Source organism: Arvicola amphibius, chromosome 7 (genome assembly GCF_903992535.2).
Source record: "Arvicola amphibius chromosome 7, mArvAmp1.2, whole genome shotgun sequence".
Classification (NCBI taxonomy): domain Eukaryota; kingdom Metazoa; phylum Chordata; class Mammalia; order Rodentia; family Cricetidae; genus Arvicola; species Arvicola amphibius.
Window position 1 is genome coordinate 93,539,445 of NC_052053.1, and position 21,344 is coordinate 93,560,788.

The following is a 21,344-nucleotide window of genomic DNA, read 5'->3' on the forward strand; positions in this document are numbered from 1 at the left end:
ACACCCATTGTCTTGTTTTTGAGACAGGCTCTCTCTACAGTCCTGGCTAACCTATAACTCACTATGCAGTCCAGGCTAATCTTGAACATAGAGAGATCTGCCTGCCTCTTCCAGTGCTGGGATTGAAGGTGTGCGCCACTACACCTGGCTAAATAATTAAGGTGTTTTAATTTCTCCATTTTACGAATATAAAGAATATGTTAGGCCAGGTGTGGTAGCACACACCTTTAATCCCAGTACTCTGGAGGCAGAAGCAGGTGGATCTTTGTGAGTTCAAGACCTCCCTGATCTGTATAGCCAGGGTTTTTTTTTTGTTTGTTTGTTTTGTTTTTTTTGTTTTTTTGTTTTGTTTTTTTGGTTTTTTTTTGTTTTTGTTTTTTTGTTTTTCGAGACAGGGTTTCTCTGCAGCTTTTTTAGAGCCTGTCCTGGAACTAGCTCTTGTAGGCCAGGCTGGCCTCAAACTCACAGAGATCCGCCTGCCTCTGCCTCCCGAGTGCTGGGATTAAAGGCGTGCGCCACCACTGCCCGGCCCAGGGTTTTATATTAAACTTTTACAACATACTAAACACATTAGTAACTAGGTGGCATGAGTGCTTATATGTGCACATGCATAAATAGGCTGTATATTAATAGTGAAATGCTTGTAATCTCAGTGCTCCCTTGGGTGAAGAGGCAGAAGGACGTTGCAAGTTATTATCTGCTACATAACAAATTCAGGGACAGCCCTGCTGCGTGAACCCTGTCTTAAACAACAAAGAGGGCCGGGCAATGGTGGCGCACTCAGGAGGCAGAGGCAGGTGGATTGCTGTGAGTTTGAGGCCAGCCTAGTCTACAAGAGCTAGTTTTCAGGACAGGCTCCAAAGCTACAGAGAAACCCTGTTTTGAAGAAAAAAAAAAAAAAAAAAAAAAACAACAACAGAAAGATCTGAATGTGTGCTACTTGATTTTACTTTTAAAATTTCACTTCTAGACTGGGCATGGTGGTACATGACTTTAATTTCAGCACACTGAGATTGGCATATCTCTGTGAGTTCAAGGCCTGCCTCATTTATATAGTTGTAGAAAGGAGCAGCGGGGTTCACGTCCCACCACCCGGCTAGCTTTACCCAAAATAATTACACGGAAACTGTATTCTTTTAAACACTGCCTGCCCCCTGGCCCGTTATCTGTAGCTTCTTATTGGTTGATTCTCATATCTTGCTTTAACCCATATTTAGTAATTTATATAGCACCACAAGGGGTGGCTTACCAGGAGAGATCTTAACCTGCGTCCATCTCAGAGAGGAGAAGCTTGGTGACTGCATATGGTGACTGCCTGAAGCATCTCCCCACTGCCTGCTACCCAAGCATTCTGTTCTGTCCTCTACTCCGCCTACCTAATTTTCTGTTCTCTTAAAGGTCCAAGGCAGTATCTTTATTAATAATGAAAGTAACACATAGACACTCCTCCATCATATAGTGAGTTCCAGAGCTATGTGGGAAGACTTTATCTTAAGGCAATTTTTTTCATCTATCAAAGAATTCCATTTTAACAAATGACATTAGCATATTAAGTTTAATGTAAGGAAGCCACTTTCACATTGCAAAATAGCTTCCTCTTTTAAGTGATGAGTGGTTATTTGCTTTAGCCTGGGATCTCACTTAAAATCAATCCCTTTGTTTTACAGTGTGGCCACTTACCAAGGTATGCCCTTCATCTGTTCTTATAGATGACCCTTCGATCATGGAGCAGTTACAAATGGGGAGGACTGGTGTGACCCTCGAATAAACAAGTCATTTGTGAATGACAAAGAAGTCTTTGTGAAGAGAAAGTTAGGCTTATCCTCTATTTCTAAGATTCATTTTTTATTTGTGTGTGTGTGTGAGAGAGAAAGAGAGAGAGAAAGAGAGAGAGAGAGAGGGAGAGAGAGAGAGAGAGAGAGAGAGAAAGAGAGAGAGAGAGAGAGGGACAGACAGACTGTGTGTGTGTGAGAGAGAGGGATGTCCCTCTTTTTTTTTAAGCTAAAATTTGATATTTCCTACTGAATCGATCTCATTTATTATTGCAGATCTGAAGTAATTTTGAAATTTTAAACAAGTCTTGATATTCATTCTCTGTGTAGTTGAGGATGACCTTGAACTTCTGACTCTCCTCCCAATACTTGGACAATATTGGGATTGCTGGTGTGCACTGCCACACTCGGTTTTTATGTGGTGCTGAGGCCTTTGTGCATGCCGTCTTTGGCTGAGCAACATTCCCAGTTCCTGGCTCTTTTCATATTATCTCTGTCTCCCCAGTTTCTGTAATTACCCTTCCTCAGAGTTCTTTGCCAAGTAACTGTTTTTTCTTTCTTCTTAGATCACAGATTCTGCCGGCCATATTCTGTATGCCAAAGAGGATGCAACTAAGGGGAAGTTTGCCTTTACCACGGAAGATTATGACATGTTTGAAGTGTGTTTGAGAGCAAAGGTAGGTGATCACAATGTCTTCCCTGCATTAAGCCTCCTCTCCCGCTCTGCAGAGCTACCTGCTATAGTGAGCATTTGACTTCCGGCTTCATTTGGTTCTTGTTCATTCTGACGCAGAGCCTTTAGCCTTAGTGTGGGTTCATCGTCTACAGATGGCTCCGTAGCAGATGCTGGTGCTGGGGGAGGCTGGCCTGTGTAGTGGTGAGCTCCTCTGGAGCTGGAGAGGACTCAATGATTTTCCACTTAGTTTTGCTTTGAGCCTAAATCTTCTGTACCAAAATCTGGAAAAGGGAAAAAAAAATAGATTATCTGTTTGCCAGGCAAATGCAGAGAGAGTGAGAGAGATCTATCTTTCAAAAGAAACAATAACTATTCTAATAAGAAATTGTATAGTTTATGCTCAGATCAGCCAAAGACCCATGGTTTTGTGGTTTTAACTAGATTTGGAAAATGCTAATGCTGTATGCTATGGCACACAGAAATGAAAGACTTTGGTAGACAGAGAACAAGAACCAGGTATAGTAACTTACACCTACAATCCCAGCACTCAGGAAACTGAGGCCAAAGGATTGCTGTGAGTTTGAGGGCTATCCTGGTTACAGTGTAAGAGCATCTTTAAAAATATTAAAAAAAACAAACAAAACAAAACATTGGATGGTAGTGGTGCACTCCTTTAATCCCAGCACTTGAAAGGCAGAGATAGGCGGATCTCTGTGAGTTCGAGGCCTGCCTGGTCTACAGAGTGAGTGCCAGGTCTGCAGAGTGAGTACCAGGACAGGCTCCAAAGCTACAAAGAAACCTGCCTGTCGCAATATATATATAATTTCAAAAAAGACAGGAGAGAAAAGGTGGGATTTTTTTATTTTTTTATTTTGCCATAGTGGAGATTGCATTTGCTGTGTCAACAGAAATGCATTCCTAGACCAAGAAGGAGGGGATCACTTAGACAAGCAAAACTGAGACCTATCTAAGTTTACTTCACCGTGTGGCCCAGGCTGGTCTTGAACTCCCAGTGGTCTTCTGCCTTTGATTCCTGAGTGCTGGCATGACAAGTGTATACCACCAACCCTGCCCTCTCCCCCAATGTTAGGAGTGGAACTCAGGGCCTTGGATGTCAAAGGCAAGCTCTCTACCACTGAGCTATAATCTCCTAACTTAGTTGGCTTTCTCCTGCTCTGATAAAATGCTAGCCAAAATCACCCAAGGAGGAAAGAGTTTATTTCATTCACAGCTTACGGTACATCATGAAGGGAAGTCAGGGCAGGAGCTGATGCAGAGGCCATGAAGGAACACTGCTCACTGGCTTGCTCTCCGTGACCTGTGCAGTCTGCTTTCTTATACATCTAGCCCAGGGGTGGTATCATCCACAGTGCACCCTCCCACATCAGTCTTTAATCAAGAAAATGCCCCACAGACAATCTGATGAAGGCATTTTCTCAGCTGAGGTTTCTCTTCCCAAATGAATTGTGACTGTGTCAAGTTGACAAAACACTAACCAGGACATTACCCTCTTGGGTTGTTTGTTTATAGATTTTATTTTTTGTGTATGTGTACCACAAGCAGACCCGTTGCATGAGAAGGTCAGAAGAGGTCTGGAATTTTGAGTTAAGGATGGTTGTAAAATACCATGTGGGTGCTGGGAACCAAACCTAGGTCCTGTGCAAGAGCAGCATTTAACTATTGACCCATCAATTCTGCCCGCCCCTTATCCTTCTAAAGGAGGACAGAAAGCAAATCTGTACCCCATCTGTGGACATTGTTCCCAGGAGTACAGGTGGAGTTTGGGCAGAGAAGCTGCCTTGACTGTAAACGTGTAGGTTTAATCAGAGAGCACCCATGGTTGTTTTAGTTTGTTTTGAGTTTGGGGTTTTTTTTTTATGTCTTTAAAAAAATTTTTTGGTATGTGTGTATGGTGTATGTTTGTGTGTGTGTGCTGTGTGTGTACATGCACGCCTCTGAGTGTTTGTATGTGTGAGTACAGGCACTTGCATACCAAAGCACATATGTGGTCAGAGGACAGCCTTTTTGCAGATCTTGGTCCTCGCCTGAGTAGAGCAGGCTAGTAGTAACTTGGGAGCTTCTAAGAATCTCTTGTCTTGGCCTTCAGTCTCATGCCATAGGAGCACTGGCACTACAGACATGCATTACCGCCTGGATCTTACGTGGTTCTGGGGGCTAAACTCAGATCTCATGTCTGCACGGCATCTCTCATTCCGCCCTTCATCTCACCTGTGTGGTCTTTTGCTTGCAAGCTCATCTTCCTAGTCTGTCCAAAGGTTGTTTTTTATTGTCTTTTAAACATACTCAGCTATGCATGTTTGATTTATGTCTATAATCCCAGCACTTGGGAAGTGAACACAGGAGAATCAGAAGGTCACAGGCAGACTTAGTAACAATGTTCTGAGTTCTAGACTAGCCTGGGCTACATGAGACCCTGTGTTAAAGTGGGGAGGGTGCTAGGGAAATGCTTATTGGTTGAAAATGTTTGTCACTCTCCAGAGGAACTGAGTTCAGTCCCTAGCACCCAGGTTGGGTGGGGTTGGGTGGTTGAGGACCACTTGTAACTCCAGCTCCAGAGGATCTGACACCCTCTTCTGGCCTATACACATACATCTGCACATCACACACAGACCCCACCTGTGCTTAAAATGCAAAACATTTTAAAAGTTTAAATCCAGGGGCTGGAGAAGTGGCTCAGAGGTTAAGAGAACTGCCTTCTCTTCCAAAGGTCCTGAGTTCAATTCCCAGCAACCACATGGTGGCTCACAACCATCTGTAATGGGGTCTGGTGCCCTCTTCTGGCCTGCAGACATACACACAGACAGAATATTGTATACATAATAAATAAATAAATATTTTTTTTAAAAAAAAAGTTTAAATCCAGATCTTTAGCTCAATAATCCTAGCTGAGGAACAAAGGTAATAGGAGAGGAGAGTGCGCTCTAGGCCGACATTGTTAAGCAGCTAGCAATCATCCGAGGGTGGGGCTGGAGCAAAACTTGGGTACAGATATATATATCTATATAGATATATAGATATAGATATCTTTATTTTTTAAAAAAAAAATTTAGGGCTGGAGAGGTGGCTCAGAGGTTAAGAGCACTGACTGTTCTTCCAGAGGTCCTGAGTTCAATTCCCAGCAACTGCATGGTGGCTCATAAACATCTGTAATGAGATCTGGTGCCCTCTGTTGGCCTATAGGATATGTAAGCAGAATACTGTATACATAATAAATAAATCTTTAAAAAAAATTTTTAATTTGTGCATGTGTCTGTCTGTCCTATGTTATCAGATAATTTGAAGGAAGAGATTATACCTTTGTATAGTCTTTGTATAATATTGACTGAGGTTTCTGTCCTATCAGGTCCCACAGCCATTTAGTCCCAAATAAACACACAGAGATCTGCATTAATTATAAACTGATTGGCCTAGTATCTCAGGCTTCTTATTAACTCTTATAACTTAGATTAATTCATAATTCTTGTCGTGTTAGCCACATGACTTGGTACCTTTTGGCGAGGCAGTTACATCTTCCTTGCTCTGTGTCTGGCTTCCTCTGTGTCTGGGAGATGACTGCAGACTGAAACTTCCCTCTTCCCAGAATTCCTGTTGCCCCACCTCTACTTCCTGCCTGGCTACTGGCCAATCAGTGTTTATTTAAAATACAAGTGACAGGGTACAGACCATTGTCCCACAGCAGTATAGTCTCACTGGTGTAGTTCTAGCCTCCAGTGAGCACTCCATCAGTACTGTTTGAGTTGACTGTAGCCAGTTTCAGAAAATGTCTGTCTCCCAGGCAGCAAAGGATATAGTAACATTCTCTATGGCTAATGACATCAAGAGACCCATTGCTCTAAATGGCACTAGATTGTCTAAGGTTTCTAGTTTCATGCAAAGAGTGTTTCTTCTGTTGTTGTTGTCGTCGTCCCCCGGACAGGTTTTCTTTGTGTAAGCTGTCCTGGAACTTGCTCTGTACACTAAGCTGGCCACTTGCTTCTGCCTCCCAAGTACAGGGATTAAAAGTGTGTGCCACCACTACCTGGCTTCATGTGGCAGTTTTTTAATTCTATAACTAGGTGAAATCCAGGAAATTGTGAACAGTTTTCTGGGGTTTTGAGTATTTTTCCTTCTCCTGCTTAGTGTCTTTTTAAAAATATTTATTTATTATGTATACAATAGTCTGTCTGTGTGTATGCCCGCTGGCCAGAAGAGGGCACCAGATCCTATTACAGATGGTTGTAAGCCACCATGTGGTTGCTGGGAATTGAACTCAGGACCTTTGGAAGAGCAGGCAATGCTTCTTAACCTCTGAGCCATCTCTCCAGCACCTCCTGCTTAGTGTCTTAATATCAGCTAAATCAAATTTTCTACTGTGATTGCTACATTGCTTGGGTCTGTTATCCCAGATGGACATTCCCTTCCAAGAAACATCCTGAGGGTTATACTCAGATGATAAATTTGGCTTTTTTGCCGGGCGGGTGGTGGCCGCACATCTTTAATCCCAGCACTCGGGAGGCAGAGGCAGGCGGGATCTCTGTGAGTTCGAGGCCAGCCTGGTCTACAAGAGCTAGTTCCAGGACAGGCTCTAGAAACTACAGGGAAACCTGTCTCAAAACAAAAACCAAAAAAAAAAAAATTTGGCTTTTAAAAAAATATTTATTTATTTATTTATTTATTATGGATACAATATTCTGTTTGCATATGTGCCTGATAGAAGAGGACACCAGACCTCATTACAGATGAGCTACCATGTGGTTGCTGGGAATCAAACTCGGGTCCTTTGGAAGAGCAGGCAATGCTCTTAACCGCTGAGCTATCTTTCCAGCCCCCTAAATTTGGCTTTTTTTTTTCTTTTTTGAGCTTTTCTAGCTCTCAGAGGCTTAATGGGGATGTCCCTAAAACTTTCTATTAGCCTGTTAAAGTAGGCCTAGGCCCTACTTCTGTCAAAATGCTTGAATCAAAGAGGAATATTAGATGAGGCCTATATTTTCAGTGCTGAAGTTTGTTTTAAGTAATCTAAATTTAGTATACCCTGTAATCCTAGAAGTATCTCTCAGAATTTGGCAGAGCGTATAAATGGTGCCCATCCTTGCTGACTCCTGCGGCACCCACTCGGTTTCATGCTGCTGTGACTTGTGTTTCCTTTGACTAGTCTGCCCTCTGTAGCAGTTACAGTCGCTTGTGTCCTGCTCGGGGATGTTTGCCAGCAGCATGTCCTGCTTGGTCCCCAGCGCCCTGCACAGATGGAAGCTTGTCTGCATTGTTGGTGATTTTTAGTCCAGGCCAGGCCTTTGCTGCTGTGGGTGGCAGAGAGTTGTGACTGTTTCCTTCTATTGAGAAGATGGGGTTAGGGAGAGGGAGGGTGGATGGGTGATTTCCCGGAATTTTAAGTATTCTGCACAATGAGTCTTTTGATTTCTTTCTTAGGAACAGGGCGGATACCTGACCAACTCGTGATTCTAGACATGAAGCATGGAGTAGAGGCGAAAAATTATGAAGAGGTATGTACTGCTCCAGCAGACAGAAGAGGGAGCAGCTGGGGCTGTGAGGTTCTGTACCTAATCAGACCATGGGCTGCTGCACTTTGCCCAGAAGTTGTGGTTTTCTCAGCAGTCATGTGACAACCAGCTACGGGCCTAGTGATACAAAAGGTTGTAGTAACAGACTTGAACAGTAATTCTCGCTGTGATTATAGCAGTGGACTGAAGCGTCTGTCTGCACAGCTGCTGTGCTGTTGTGGTAAAGAGTTCAGTCATGCCATTAGCATTAGCTTTGGCTGTCCTAGAACTCCCTCTGTAGACTAGTCTTGCCTCCATCTCAGAGATCTGCCTGTCTCTGCCTCCCAGGTACTGGGATTAAAGGTTTGTGTCACCACATCTGGCTTATGTCTTCTTTCTAGCCCGCTGAGCCTAGTTAGTGCTGTCCATATGCACATGGGTGTGGGGCATGAGCGACCCAACGGTGGCCCCATTCCCAAAGAATATTGACTCTCCCTCTCTCCTACCATCCAGTATCAGTCTTTAGCTCCTCAGCTAGGTTGGGGACTCCTGAGCCCTTGGCTTGGTCTTGTTCAGCTTCTTGAACAGCTGCTGTGAGTTCTTTGCGTGAACAAGACCATGTCATATGTAGAAAACAGCATTTCACAGCACTCCTCCCTGTGTTCTAGAGCTCGCATTCTTTCTGCCCCTCTTCCACAATGTTTCCGGAGCCTTGGAGGGGTTGACAGGACGGCTCTGAATTACAAGAGCGGGTGCAGTGTTTTCAGTGCACCTTACTGCTGCTGTTTCTACCCATAGATCGTTCTCTGAAGCATCCGTTGCTTCCTACTGTATAACTGTTGTAACTTTGTCCTATCATTAAGGCACATATGTATTGAATAGCAGTGTAGAAGCCCTATTAAGACATATCATATTCTCCCCCAAACTCCTGGCATTTTAAAATTTTTAAATTTTAAAACTCCCTCCTTTATAAAAAGAATGGTATGGATACTACTACCATACCACATACTGCAGGAGTTAGTCCTGTAATTCCTGACATTTCCGGTCTCTTTATTTGTTACACTGGAAAAGGAGTTTTATCTTTTTTGCCCCCCTGCTTAATATAAAAGGGGAATCCCTAGCAGAAAGGAACTACATCGCTTCCCTTGCCTGCTTCCTGCTTTGGATGTCTGGCATGTCCTAAGCTTTTTACGCACATGATTACCACACAGCTCTAAGCTTCTGCTTCCTAACCACAAACTCTTCCCTATCGCTGTCTTTAATGACTTCCCCTCTCCCAGCTCTCAACAGCAGAACAAATTGAGGCAAAAGCAGAGTAGCTATGACAGGCCAGAGTCAGTCCTTTTTTGAGTCTATGGCTAGGCTACTAGACTTCTTGGACCTTGCGTAGCAATAGCCATGACTTATCCTGGGCTAAAATGCTGTGGTGAAAGAGAGATAACAGAAGCATTTTGTTACCTAGCTAGTTGATGGAGAGCACTGAACTTATTTAAAGTTTTTTAGATTTATTTACTTATTATTATGTATACAGTGTTCTGTCTGCATGTGTGCCTGCAGGCCAGAAAACGGCATCAAATCTCATTATAGATGGCTGTGAGCCACAATGTGGTTGCTGGGAATTGAACTCAGGACCTCTGGAAGAGCAGCCAGTGCTCTTAACCCCTGAGCCATCTCTCCAGCCCAGAATTTTTGAGACATTTAATTTTAAGTCCTGAGACCCTTTAATCCCTAAAAGTTGAATCATTTGGCATCAGGAAGGCATCATATTTCTTTTTCTTCACATCCAGCATCTCAATATGGACTCTGAATGAGTCCTGAGACCCTGTATTGTCCTGTAAAATTCAGACAGCTTCACCGTGTAGCCTAGGTTGGCCTGGTACTCATTATGTAGCCACAGGCTGAGCTCAAACTGTCAATCCCTTTAGTCTCATCTTTGATACTTGGATGGCCAGACTGTATCACCAAAGCCAGTTTAATCAGTGTCAAATAGTCCTATTTGAAATGATATGAGGGACTTAATGAAGTTGCTATATAGTCTTACTACAAATGTGGTATTTGAAAGGCATACTTGCTGTAATGTAAAGAAGCCTCAAGTCTTGCATTTTGAGTTCATAAGAGAGTGCTTTGATCCCTTGTGTTTTAAGGACTTCATCTACTGCCTTGCCTCTGTCCCTGACATGACGACATCTCTTAGATTCAGTATGTGAATCTACCTTTTTGTTTTCTAATTTTTTAAGCAGCTTGTGCTCTGTGAACTGGAGCAGCTGTTGGCAGGGATAGACTCCCTGGTTGTGTATGGGGGACACTGTCAGGTTTCAAACGGGACAAATGGCTGAGGTGCCTATTTAACATATCAAAGCAGGCCTGGCCTCCACCTTCTCCCTAATCTCTCAGTCCCTGCCTATTAGAGGGTCCTCTTGACTCCAGCCTAGGGGCTGGGCTGCCCTTCCCCAGCTGCTCTTCCCTATAGAATCCAGACATTTTGGTTACCTTGTCTACTCTTTGTGCCTCCTGGCTACTGCATCTCTCCCCCATCTCTTCCCCCTTCCTCACGTGGCCCAGCTCTGCCTGGTCATGTCCACTCTGGACTCTCCCCATTGCGTCTGACTCTGGCTATGCACTTCCACATATCCATAATAAACCTAGGAGCAATCACGTCCTTGCCTTCTTTTCTATTTCTTTTTTGCATTCATCTGGCGCCAAAGGCAGTTCTTCACAAAGAAGAAGCTGTGCATGAGAACCCCCCCTAACTCCTGAGCTATGCATGACCTTTCTTTCTGTGGATGGCTGCATTTTCAACATGAGGAAGTTCTGTGTTAGCTAGGTTCTATGAGTCTGTCATTCTATCAGTAGATACTCCAGAACACAGTCGGGGCCACAGCCAGAGACTTCCCAAGTGTTCTGGTACTCTGAATGCTGGCAGGAAAGAGGAATTCTGCTTCTGTATACCACTTCCACAGACTCTCCTAAGTTAAAGGACAGGACGTGAGTAAGGCCCCTGAAACGTGGTTGATCAGCGTGTGAGTTTTAGTTTCTTTCCCCTATCCATCCTGGAGACTACCAAATGATCACAACAGAAATAAATAAGAGCTTTCAGATTTCCTGCCCACGATTGAACTTATTATCTGAAATTGACGTTGACAGCCTCCGGCCTTGTGAACCACTGTGACCATGGCTTATGATCCATATGCCTCCCCTGGTGCAGGAGATTGGTCCTTGGATCTTGTTCTTTATCTTTACCTTTTGTTAGCCTAGATTCATTGCTTTGCCTTTGGAGTTTTAGGAGCTGGTTTGTGTTTTGAGGTGGAACATAGAGGTAGCAAATTAACTTGACTGAATTTGGCTTATGGGTCTTGAAGTTGCATTTATTTGTTCTGCTTATTTTTTGAGTGTTAAGTTTTTTTCTCAGTGCCATTATAGATAAATCTGTAAACTCTTTGGAGTCATGTCATGATCAGAGTTGCAGATCTGGATGCAATTTAGGAAGAGTTTATTAATGCTCTGAAGGTACATAAACAGGGAAAAGCCACGTGGCTTTTAGTTTTTTCTAAGCAATGTGGACTAGGCATGTTAAAGTGGTAGATATTATGGGATGGAGGATTTATTCTGGGCAAGTGGGCTTTATGAAAAAAGATGCAGAGTGATCGTGGCACACAGAGCGCTTGTTTAAGAGGACCGTAATGCTTGAGAAAACTGGCTCCTTTGAGGCCAGTGCTGTATGTTGGGTGATTTCCTTGTATTCAAGCTTGAGATTCAAGTCAAGACAATAATGTGTCAGTATGTCAGTATATGCGTGTTCATTGTGCCAGCCGTAGCTTTAGGCTTAGGGAAAAGAAGCTTTCATGGACAGCAGTGACTGAAGGAGTCCTCATGATTACCCAGTGCAGATGAGTAGGATGGGTAGAATGAGATTGTATGCTTTGAACTACAGAATATTCTCGGGTTTTATGGCAGTTTTGAAGCTAGATAAATGCCCAAGCCTAGTTAGAGATTCAAGAGACCATGGTGCTGCTGATCTTAATCTGCCACCATAAGGGCTGACTATGGAATGTTAAGTTTTCTCCACATAAAATGTGTACCGTGTTCCTCTAATACTGATTATTTAATGGCTTCATGCAACATCTCAGGAGAGTGGCACCCCCTAGTGGAATATTTGTGTTATACATTGCCATGGCCTGCCTTTATCAAGCTCTGGGTAAAATGCCTTATTTCCAGCCTTAGAAGAAAAAGTAGTTAGAATATTAGTCTGTCTTCATGGAACATATAACCTGATATTCTTCAAGAAACCTGGAGCATTAAGTCAGACATTTAGACAAGCAGAACAACAGTTGAGGGTGGTGGTAGATTTTTATTTTCTTTTAAACAAGCATTCATTTTCCTTGTTTGCAGGGCTAGGGATCGAACCCAAGGCTTCATGAATGCTAGTCAAGCACTCTACCAGCCAAGCTATAGCCCAGCCTTGAGATGTCTTTCTTTAGATTTGAACTAACTCATGTATAAAGTCTTGATGTACTTAATCCCAGGCAAGTGAAGGAGCCTCCTGGAACATGTCCTCAGAATTTACTCTTTTATCTACAAACTTGAGAATAGGAGCAATGGGAAAACTGGAAAGGTTCTCAAACCTTGTTAGTCTAGAAAACTTAACCAGACCCTCTGACCTAGTGTAATTGTTCACATTTTGTGGGAGGGCACTCTTAAGTGTGTGTGTGTGTGTCTGTCTGTCTGTCTGTCTGTCTGTCTGTCTGTCTGTCTGTCTTAGGTAGGGTCTTGTGCAGCCTAGGCTCACCTCAAACTTATTGTGTAGTAGGCAAAGAGCCTCTGAGCCTCCTGCTTTACCTCCCAAGTACTGGGGTCACTAGTGTGTATCCCCACACCTAGATGAGTGTGCCTGCATGCATGTTTGGGGACAACGTCTCATTCTGTAACTCGGCCTGGCCTCAAATTCCCAGCAGTTCTCCAGCCTCTGCATCCTGGGTACTAGGATTACAGGTTACACACCTGTTCTTCCTTCACTTTTGATTCAGGAGCATCCTACTGTAGTCAGCTGATTTTCTTCATCAGATTTCTAGAACTTACAGAATGAATAATATACTCCGATAGACTGGGTCTCGTCTCAGTTCCACCAAGCTGCGAGACCTTGAGAAGTTATTCAGTGTCTCTGAGTCTTAGTTTCTTTGCTAAAAACATAAGGATGCTAATACTTTCCATGATTAAAAGATATAGTAAAATATAAAATACTCCATTCTGAACATGTGTTAATAGGGCTAATTAGTCATGTTGCTTTTTTCACCCCCAGCTTAGCTTAGGCCTTTCTCCCTCTTTCCTTCCTCCCCTCCCTCCTCCCCCTCCCTCTTACCATTTCTTCCTCCTGTCCTTCCCTTCCTTTTTCTGGTACTGAGGACTGAACCTGGGCCTGGTGCATGGTAGACAAGTGTCCTACTGCTGAGCTGTAATATCCTCAGCTCTCATGTCACCTTGGTGTTCTGAAATAGGAACTCACTAAACTGTCCAAGCTGGCTTTGTGCTCACTCAGTAGTCCAGCAGTCTCCTGTGTCAGTTTCTCAAGTAGCTCCAGCCAGGCCTGGCTCTCGGCCTTACTTGTGAGCCTTTTATTTGCTGCTTTCTTATCCCCACCTCCAAGCATGCGTGTGTCGGTGTGTGTAAAATACACCTTGTAGTTCAGCTTCTAGTGTAGCGGATTACCTTTGTGTAGAGTGTGTCTCCTGTACATAACCCACACCTTGCCATCATTTGTTTTTAAGTTGTATACAAGGTAATGAATTTATGGCAGTTGTATATGTATATACTATTGTACTTTGCTCATATTCTCTCCCTATCTCTTCCTGTCATTCCTGAACGGCCCGTCCCAATAGATGATTTCTCACGGGGGTTTAAGTTTTCTGAGTTTTATTTTAATTTTATTTATTTGTTTGTTCTTTAACTGAATCAGCAAGTTTTGTCATATACTCGTTCATGCACATATATACTTACATGTGTTTTCTCTCTGTCTCTCTTTTTGGGGGGGGGCGGTTTGAGACAGGGTTTCTCTGTGTAGCTTTGGAGTCTGTCCTGGAACTCACTCTGTAAACCAGGCTGGCCTTGAACTCACAGAGATCCACCTGTCTCTGCCTCCCACGTGTTGGGATTAAAGACATACACCACTACTGATCAGCGTGTTTTCTCAATTTTAAATTAATATTAAAAGCAAAGTTGTTATTCAGCAAAAATGAGACTTTCTTTTTTAAAAAAAATATTTATTTATTTATTGTGTGTATAATATTCTGTCTATGTGTATGTCTGCAGGCCAGAAGAGGGCACCAGACCTCATTACAGATGGTTGTGAGCCACCATGTGGTTGCCAGAAATTGAACTCAGGACCTTTGGAAGAGCAGACAATGCTCTTAACCACTGAGCCATCTCTCCAGCCCTCTTTTTTTTTTTTTTCTAATTTTAATGAAATCTTTATCCCACTAATAATAGCCTGAAAATAATTTTCTGAAAGAAGGGATGGTGGTTCAGTATGAATTTCACTGAGGAAATAAAATCAGATTGGAAAATCATGATTGAACTGCTTAGTTCTAGATAGTTGTAAAGAGTTCTAAGTAGCCCAGTAATAGAGAAGGGACTGCAGATTGAATGACCGAATAAGCTCTGTGGAATACCATGAGTCATTAAGAATGAAATGGCTGGGCAGTGGTGGTGCACCTTTAATCACAGCACTCCAGAGGCAGAGGCAGGCAGACTCTGAGTTCAAGACCTGCCTGGTCTACAGAGTGAGTTTCAGGTCAGCCTGATTGGTTACACAGAGAAACCCTGTCTCGGGGGAGAAGAAGAAGAATGAAATGAATCCAAAGCTCTGATGCTTTTGAAAAGACCTTTTAAGTGGAAACAGCAAGCTGTAGAACCCTGCATAGTGTGGACCATTAACAAATATATTTTATTTTGTGTTTTGGGATACACTTGCATATACATAAAAGTGTAAACACTGCATCTCTTTTAACGTGGTCTGAAAACCCAAGCGCTAAGCTTATAGCTACAGCTGCCTCTGGAAGGGGATGTGAGGTCTCAGGGGAGCTGAAGAACTGTCAGGGTGGACTCTGGATTTTTATTCTCTGTTTTTAGTAATTAAATTTTTAGCCAAGAGCATTTATGTATTGCTTATACAGGTGAGAAGGAAATACTGCAAAGGTGGGGAATAGATGTAGTTTTCATAGGCCATCCTTGATATTCAGGCCTTTGGCTATTGTCATCTGTCATATCAGTGTCTCTCTATCATATCAATATCTACCATATCTATATATAAATTCTAGCTGGCAGAAGCACAGCCACAGTTTCACTTCCAGTTCCTTTTTGCAAGTTTCTATTTGGGGACCCTTAAATAATTGATGTCTAAGAAGTTTCTTGCTTTTGCCTTTCTGTCGCATTCAGGAAGCTCCAGATGAGGAAGCATAGAGCAGGAAAGATGTTAAACGGACTAAGTTTGGTTTATTATACATCTCATTGGTACCTTTCTCCCAGGGATTTTTGTTTGTTTAGTTTTGGGTTGTTTTGTTGTAGTTGTTTTGAGACAGGGTTTCACCTTGTAGCCCTGGCTGTCCTGGAACTCACTATTTAAACCAGGCTGGTCTTGAATTCAGAGATCCGCCTGGAGCTGAGATTAAAGATGGGTGCACTGTACCGGACTTTCCTTGGGGAATTTTGTGCTGTGTAATTTTGTGTGAAGTAAAACAGCAGATAAATGCTATAAGTTAATGACAACGCTGGGCCCTCACTAGGAAAGGGTAAACACCGCATCTCTTCTGTCGTGGTCTGGAAACCTGAGCGCTAAGCTTATAGCTACAGCTGCCTCTGGAAGGGGATGTGGGGCCTCACGGGAGCTGAAGAGCTTCAGGGTGGACTTTGGATTTTTATTCTCTGTTTTTAGTAATTAAATTTTTTAGCAGAGAACATTTAACTACTGGCTAAATCTTACACAGCTGCTAGACACTCTGAAGCGGCCAGTATTTTCCAGTGTGAAGAGATAGTCATCCAGTTTACCACGTTCAAATTTTCTTCTGTCAATCATCCTAATATATTTTAAAATTTGGCTTTCTACTTTCTCTACAAACCATTTTTTTCCACCTTAGATGTTTGTAGAGAAAGATAAAAAGCCAAATTTTAAAATATATTAGGATGATGTGGTAAACTCCTAAAAAGACTGACAGTTCATACCTGTGTATAATGTGTTCTAACCACACTCCCTCCCTTCGCTTGGCCTCCTTCCAACACTGGCCAACCCTTGTCCTGCACTACAAACCCTCCCACTTTGATGTCTTGTTTTGTTTTTGTGCTTGTTGTTGTTTGCTTGAGCAGCTTTTCAGAGAATGCAGTCCTAATGTCCTAATTCCCATCTTTTCCAGATCGCAAAGGTCGAGAAACTGAAACCCCTGGAGGTGGAGCTCCGACGCCTAGAGGACCTTTCAGAATCAATCGTGAATGATTTTGCCTACATGAAGAAGCGGGAAGAGGAGATGCGGGACACCAATGGTGAGGGAGGATAGCGTTCATTTCTCAATGGGAGAACTGTAAAGGAGACAGATCCTTTAACTATGCTAGAAGATACTTTTCTCACTCTGGGAAAAGTGGAATATAACCTAAAGAAAATTGCTTCTTTGGGGCTATTGCTACTAAAAAATGAATCAGCTGGCTAGGTTTTCAGAAGAATAAAATTTTCTTCTGTGATATATAATGACCATATTCTCAGATACCAATTTTTAAATGTTTTTAAAGATTTATTTACTTATTATGTATACAGCATTCCTTTCATGTATACCTACATGCCAGAAGAGGGCACCAGATCTCATTATAGATGGCTGTGAGCTACCATGTGGTTGCTGGGAATTGAAGTCAGGAACTCTAGAAGAAAAGTCAGTGCACTTAACCACTGGGCCATCTCTCCAGCCCCCATTTGCAAATTTTAACTATCTAAATGTGATTAGAAGCAAAACGGCACTGGAGCTAGAATGTAGAGCCTTGTACATGCTAAGAAAGCCGTGTGCACCCCCACCACCCAGCCGGTGCTTTTCCATAAGGTCTTGTTATGTGGTCCAGGCCGACCTGGAGCTCAAGATCCAGGCTTAACATCACAAGTGCTGAGATCACGGCTGGGTGTATTACTACACCTGTCTTTTTTAATTGTTTGAACTCTGAGACTTAGGGACAGAATGCGATTATTAATTCTCCCCCACCCCAACCATTGTTTAGGCAACTGAAGCAACTTACTTCATTCCATTTACGATGTTCTTTCTCTCTTTCTCTCTCTTTTAGAGTCCACGAACACCCGAGTCCTGTACTTCAGCATCTTTTCCATGTTCTGCCTCATTGGACTGGCCACCTGGCAGGTCTTCTACCTGCGTCGCTTCTTCAAGGCCAAGAAGTTGATAGAGTAATGAGGCTCAGTCTTCTGTCCCCTGGTATCTCAGCCAGCAGACATCGCTGGGACGTGCCTGGCCTACCTAGCTCGAGGCCATCCTACTAAAAGTACCCAGGCACAGTGGAGCTTTCTTGCCAGAACTGATTTCTTTTGGTGTGGGAGAATATGGGGCACCACCTACACCCAGCAAGTCAATGAGGACTTCTTTTTAATGTGGTAGGATTTGGACTGGTTTTTCAACAAGATTATTAAAGTCACCTATGGAAAAACAAAACAAAAATAGGGGTTACCTAGATAATGCCAAAGCCAGCATTCGTCCTGGGTTCCCTCACGTGATCCGTTTGAGCTGTTTGCTTTTTATTTCCCACTTGCTCGTCACCTTGATCTTCCGCTCTAGTTCTTCCCCCAGTATTTCTATGACCGTGGTCAGCTTGTCTCATGCCAGTTGTCCTCTTCGGTATCCTTGTGAAAACACCATGAACTTTCTTTTGGCCCTTAGGTGAAATGTTTACATAGCTTCTGGTGAGATCTTCATAATTCTATGTCTCCTAAAAGGGTCTTGGATGGGTCACATAAAAAATGTGAGCTATGAACTGTAGGTAATCTCCTCAAAGAAAATCTCAATTTTAGACAATTAAAATGTTCATGTTCAACTGCTTGAACTCCATGTGTGTGTGTTTAGTTCTGTCTCAATTTGTCACGTGTAGATCCCAGTGATCATTTCAAGGTACTGTCCTTCCCTTCTCAGCTCAGCTTCTCTAGTCTGCTTGCCACTTCTGTAACTTTGTTACTTTGTTATGCAGATGGATCATCAAGAGTGTAACCTTTGGAGGTTGACTTCCCACTCAGTATAATCCCTGTGAAATGCCCCTCCAGGTTGTCGCATGTATTGCTAGTTGATTCCTTTTAGTTGCTGATCCTCCTCCAGGTTATGGATGGTAGGCATTGTGCTTAAAGGTCATTATGGGTGGGTTTGGGGATTTGGCCCTTAACTAGTAAGGCTCTTATGTGAATGCAAGTTTTCATCACTCTGGGATGAATGCCTAAGCCGGCATTTGCTCTGCTGTGTGGGAAGTAGTTCTTAAAAGAAACTTCCCTGCTCTGGTCTAGAGTGGCTATAGCATGTTACGCTCCTCATTCTCATTAGTATTTCTTATCATTGGTGTTTTAACTTAGCCCCTTGAATAGGTACCTGTAATATCTCATTATGGTTTTAATTTGCATTTTCCTTTCATGTGCTAGTCATTTGCCATCTGTTTGTCTTTGTCGGTGGAATGTCTGTTCATGACTTTTGTCCATTTTCTACCTGGATCACTTGTTCACGTCGCTGTGGAGTTTTGTGTAAGTCTTCTATCAGACGTGCGGTTGCTTGAATTTTTCACATAACTTCTACCAGGGAAAAATAACTACATTTTACCAGCCCTTCATGCATGGCCAGTCACTGACTCCTAATTCCTGTCCTTAAAAAGCAAAGCCAAGGTTCACTTGTTGGGAGTATTAAGCACCTCAAGGCCAAGTCTAATGTACAAAAGAGATGTGAGGCTGGGAGTGTTCCTCAATGGTCAAGTGCTTGCCTGACACACGGAAGGCTCTGGGCCTGATCCCAGCACTAAGGGAAAGTAGCTCCAAATGTTTGTGAACAGGAAAAACATTCCTTTGTCATCTGAGACCTTTCCCACTTCTCCCAGGACAGTAGGGAGGAGTTCTTTCTGTAGTCTTTCTACCCTGCTTGTCTTAATTGCCCTGCTGAGAATTACAGGACTTGGGTTCATGTTGCTTGCAGTAAAAAAGTGGACTATGGAAATTATCAGAGAACACTGTTAGGTTGACCCAGATGCAGTACGAGGGTGAAAGGGAATGATTTATGTTGTTAAAGTTCCTGGCTGTTCTGTTAAGGTTCCAGTTACTGTAAACTCCAAAGCCTTTGTGGCATGTCTTGTGTGGCATGAAGCGGTCTCTGGTACAATACTGCCATCTGCTGTTGTAAAATGACAAGTCTTGCTCCTAAGAATTTAGAAGTTGAGTCCTCACCTTATATAACAACAGATGTTCAGGAATCTGTAACATTCATATATCAAATGATAGAGGAACAATTCAAGTAGGAAAAGAATAAACAAAGTTTTGGGTCAGAATCCATCTGTAGACTTAAATGCAAAACCGTAGCCTGTGCCATTAGCCTAACAAGAGACTCCTATTTCTGACTTGTGCCTTTCCCCCTTTTAAGGAGCAATGAAAGCTACTCTGTTAGTTATGGTTTTTCTGTTCTAAAAATGTCAAAGAAAGTAGGAGAAAGTAGAATAAGTGTTTTGTCCATATTTTTTGTTTCCAAGTACGGCTCTAACCTTAAGCTTTGTAGAACTGAAATTCTTTCAAGTCCTTTTCTTTGTTTTGATTCATGCCAAAAACAACCAACTTGGACATTGTGTTTTCAGTTACTAAGTTAATTGAAGAGCAGTTGCCTTTGACAACAGACTAGCACAAAACCATATCAACTTTATAAACAGGTATATTATCTGCTTCCCTCCATCTTCAGCATATTCAAAATAATCTGAGAATAATAGTTTCAAGAAACTTTGTTATATACCATTGTCATGAACCCCCATCAGAGCCATTCTTCTGTTTGGTAATGGAAAGAGGCATGTGGGATTTATACAGACTCACCTGTTGGAGATTTGTGTGTAACTTTCACAAATAAAGGCTAGCAGAAACCACGTGAGGTGTACTTTACTGTTCCTCTTTAGTGCCTTCTTGTCTGGTTAGCAACGATCCCTCTCTGTCCCTGCTTTGTACAGTACAGTCATTGAAACTTGATGGATTAAAGAAGTAGTCCTTAATTTACTCCAGGTGGGTGAAGTCTATAGGTGAACTAGTAAGCCTTACATACATGCATTTCTTAGGTCACTAATTCCTTGTGTGTTGTCTGAGGGTACAGGCAGGCCTGTAAACTGGAATTTGTTTCTCCAGTTTCCCCTTGCTTCTGTTCCGGAAGTACCCCTCTCAGTTTAGACTGCAGTGCTTTGTTTTTTCATTTTTGGCCTATCTGGGTAAATTGCACCTCAGACAACAAAGCAGTTTTTCTTCCCCTTTCACTTTTTAACATTTTCATGAATATTCCTTTTTAAATTTTCATTTATCTTTATGGGTATGGGTGTTTTGCCTGCATGTATGTCTGTGCGTACCTGGGGAAGCTGAAAGCCGGTGGAGGATGTCAGATCCCCTGGGACTGGAGTTACAGACAGGTGTGAGCTGCCATGGGAATCAGACCTGAGTCCCCTGGAAAAGCAGCAAGTACTCTTAACTACTGAGCCATCTCTCCATCTCCCCCTGAATCTTTTTTCTAAAAGCCAACATGAAGTGATCTGGCTACACATACATACAATTAATTAGTAAATCCATAGTCTACTGTAAGTCCATTTTAAATTGTGTTTCCCAATATTTGAGGATTTTTTTTTCTTTTTTTAAAACAGAATCTCTGTGTAGGCCAGACTGGCCATAAACTCATAGCAGTCCCCTTGCCTCAGTCCTCCAGGTACTGTGATTGCAAGAATGAACCACCATGCCTGACCAAGTGTATTTTACCATCAAAGAGTGTGGAAGCTGCGGAGATAGCTCAGTCAGCAAAGGGCATGGCCTGGGTTTGATTCCTAGCACTGATGTAAGAGGCTGGGCAAGTGCTTAGAAGAGTTGGCCTGAGATTATGATCCCATTACTAGGAAGCGGAGGAGACAGGTGGATCCTGGTGGCTCACTGGCCTGTCATCGTAGTGTAGTCATTGAGCTTTTTTTGGTCCTGAGGAATGGCACATACGGTTGACCTCTCACCTCTCTGTACATATACCCAACATACACACCAAAGTGTTTCTCACTGATGTTTTAGAGAGCATATTGAGTCCAGCAAAACTTATGAGAGATGGCTTAGTGCTAAATAGCACTTGCTACTCTTGCAGAAGACCCTGCTTTGGTTCCTATCACCCACATAGTAATTCT

At 42.7% G+C, this 21,344-nt stretch overlaps 1 protein-coding gene across 1 annotated transcript in view; it reads left to right on the forward strand.

Annotated features, from left to right (window-relative positions):
- The window catches only part of Tmed10 (transmembrane p24 trafficking protein 10), a 34,818-nt gene extending 14,749 nt beyond the window's left edge, over nt 1–20,069 (forward strand). Inside the window, exons 2-5 of the mRNA XM_038337594.1 lie at nt 2,339–2,453; nt 7,876–7,949; nt 16,346–16,472; nt 17,253–20,069. Of these exons, the coding sequence (XP_038193522.1) occupies nt 2,339–2,453; nt 7,876–7,949; nt 16,346–16,472; nt 17,253–17,374 (438 nt within the window). The 3' untranslated portion in view covers nt 17,375–20,069. The remainder of the gene's footprint in view (nt 1–2,338; nt 2,454–7,875; nt 7,950–16,345; nt 16,473–17,252) is intronic.
- The last annotated feature ends 1,275 nt before the right edge of the window (nt 20,070–21,344 follow it).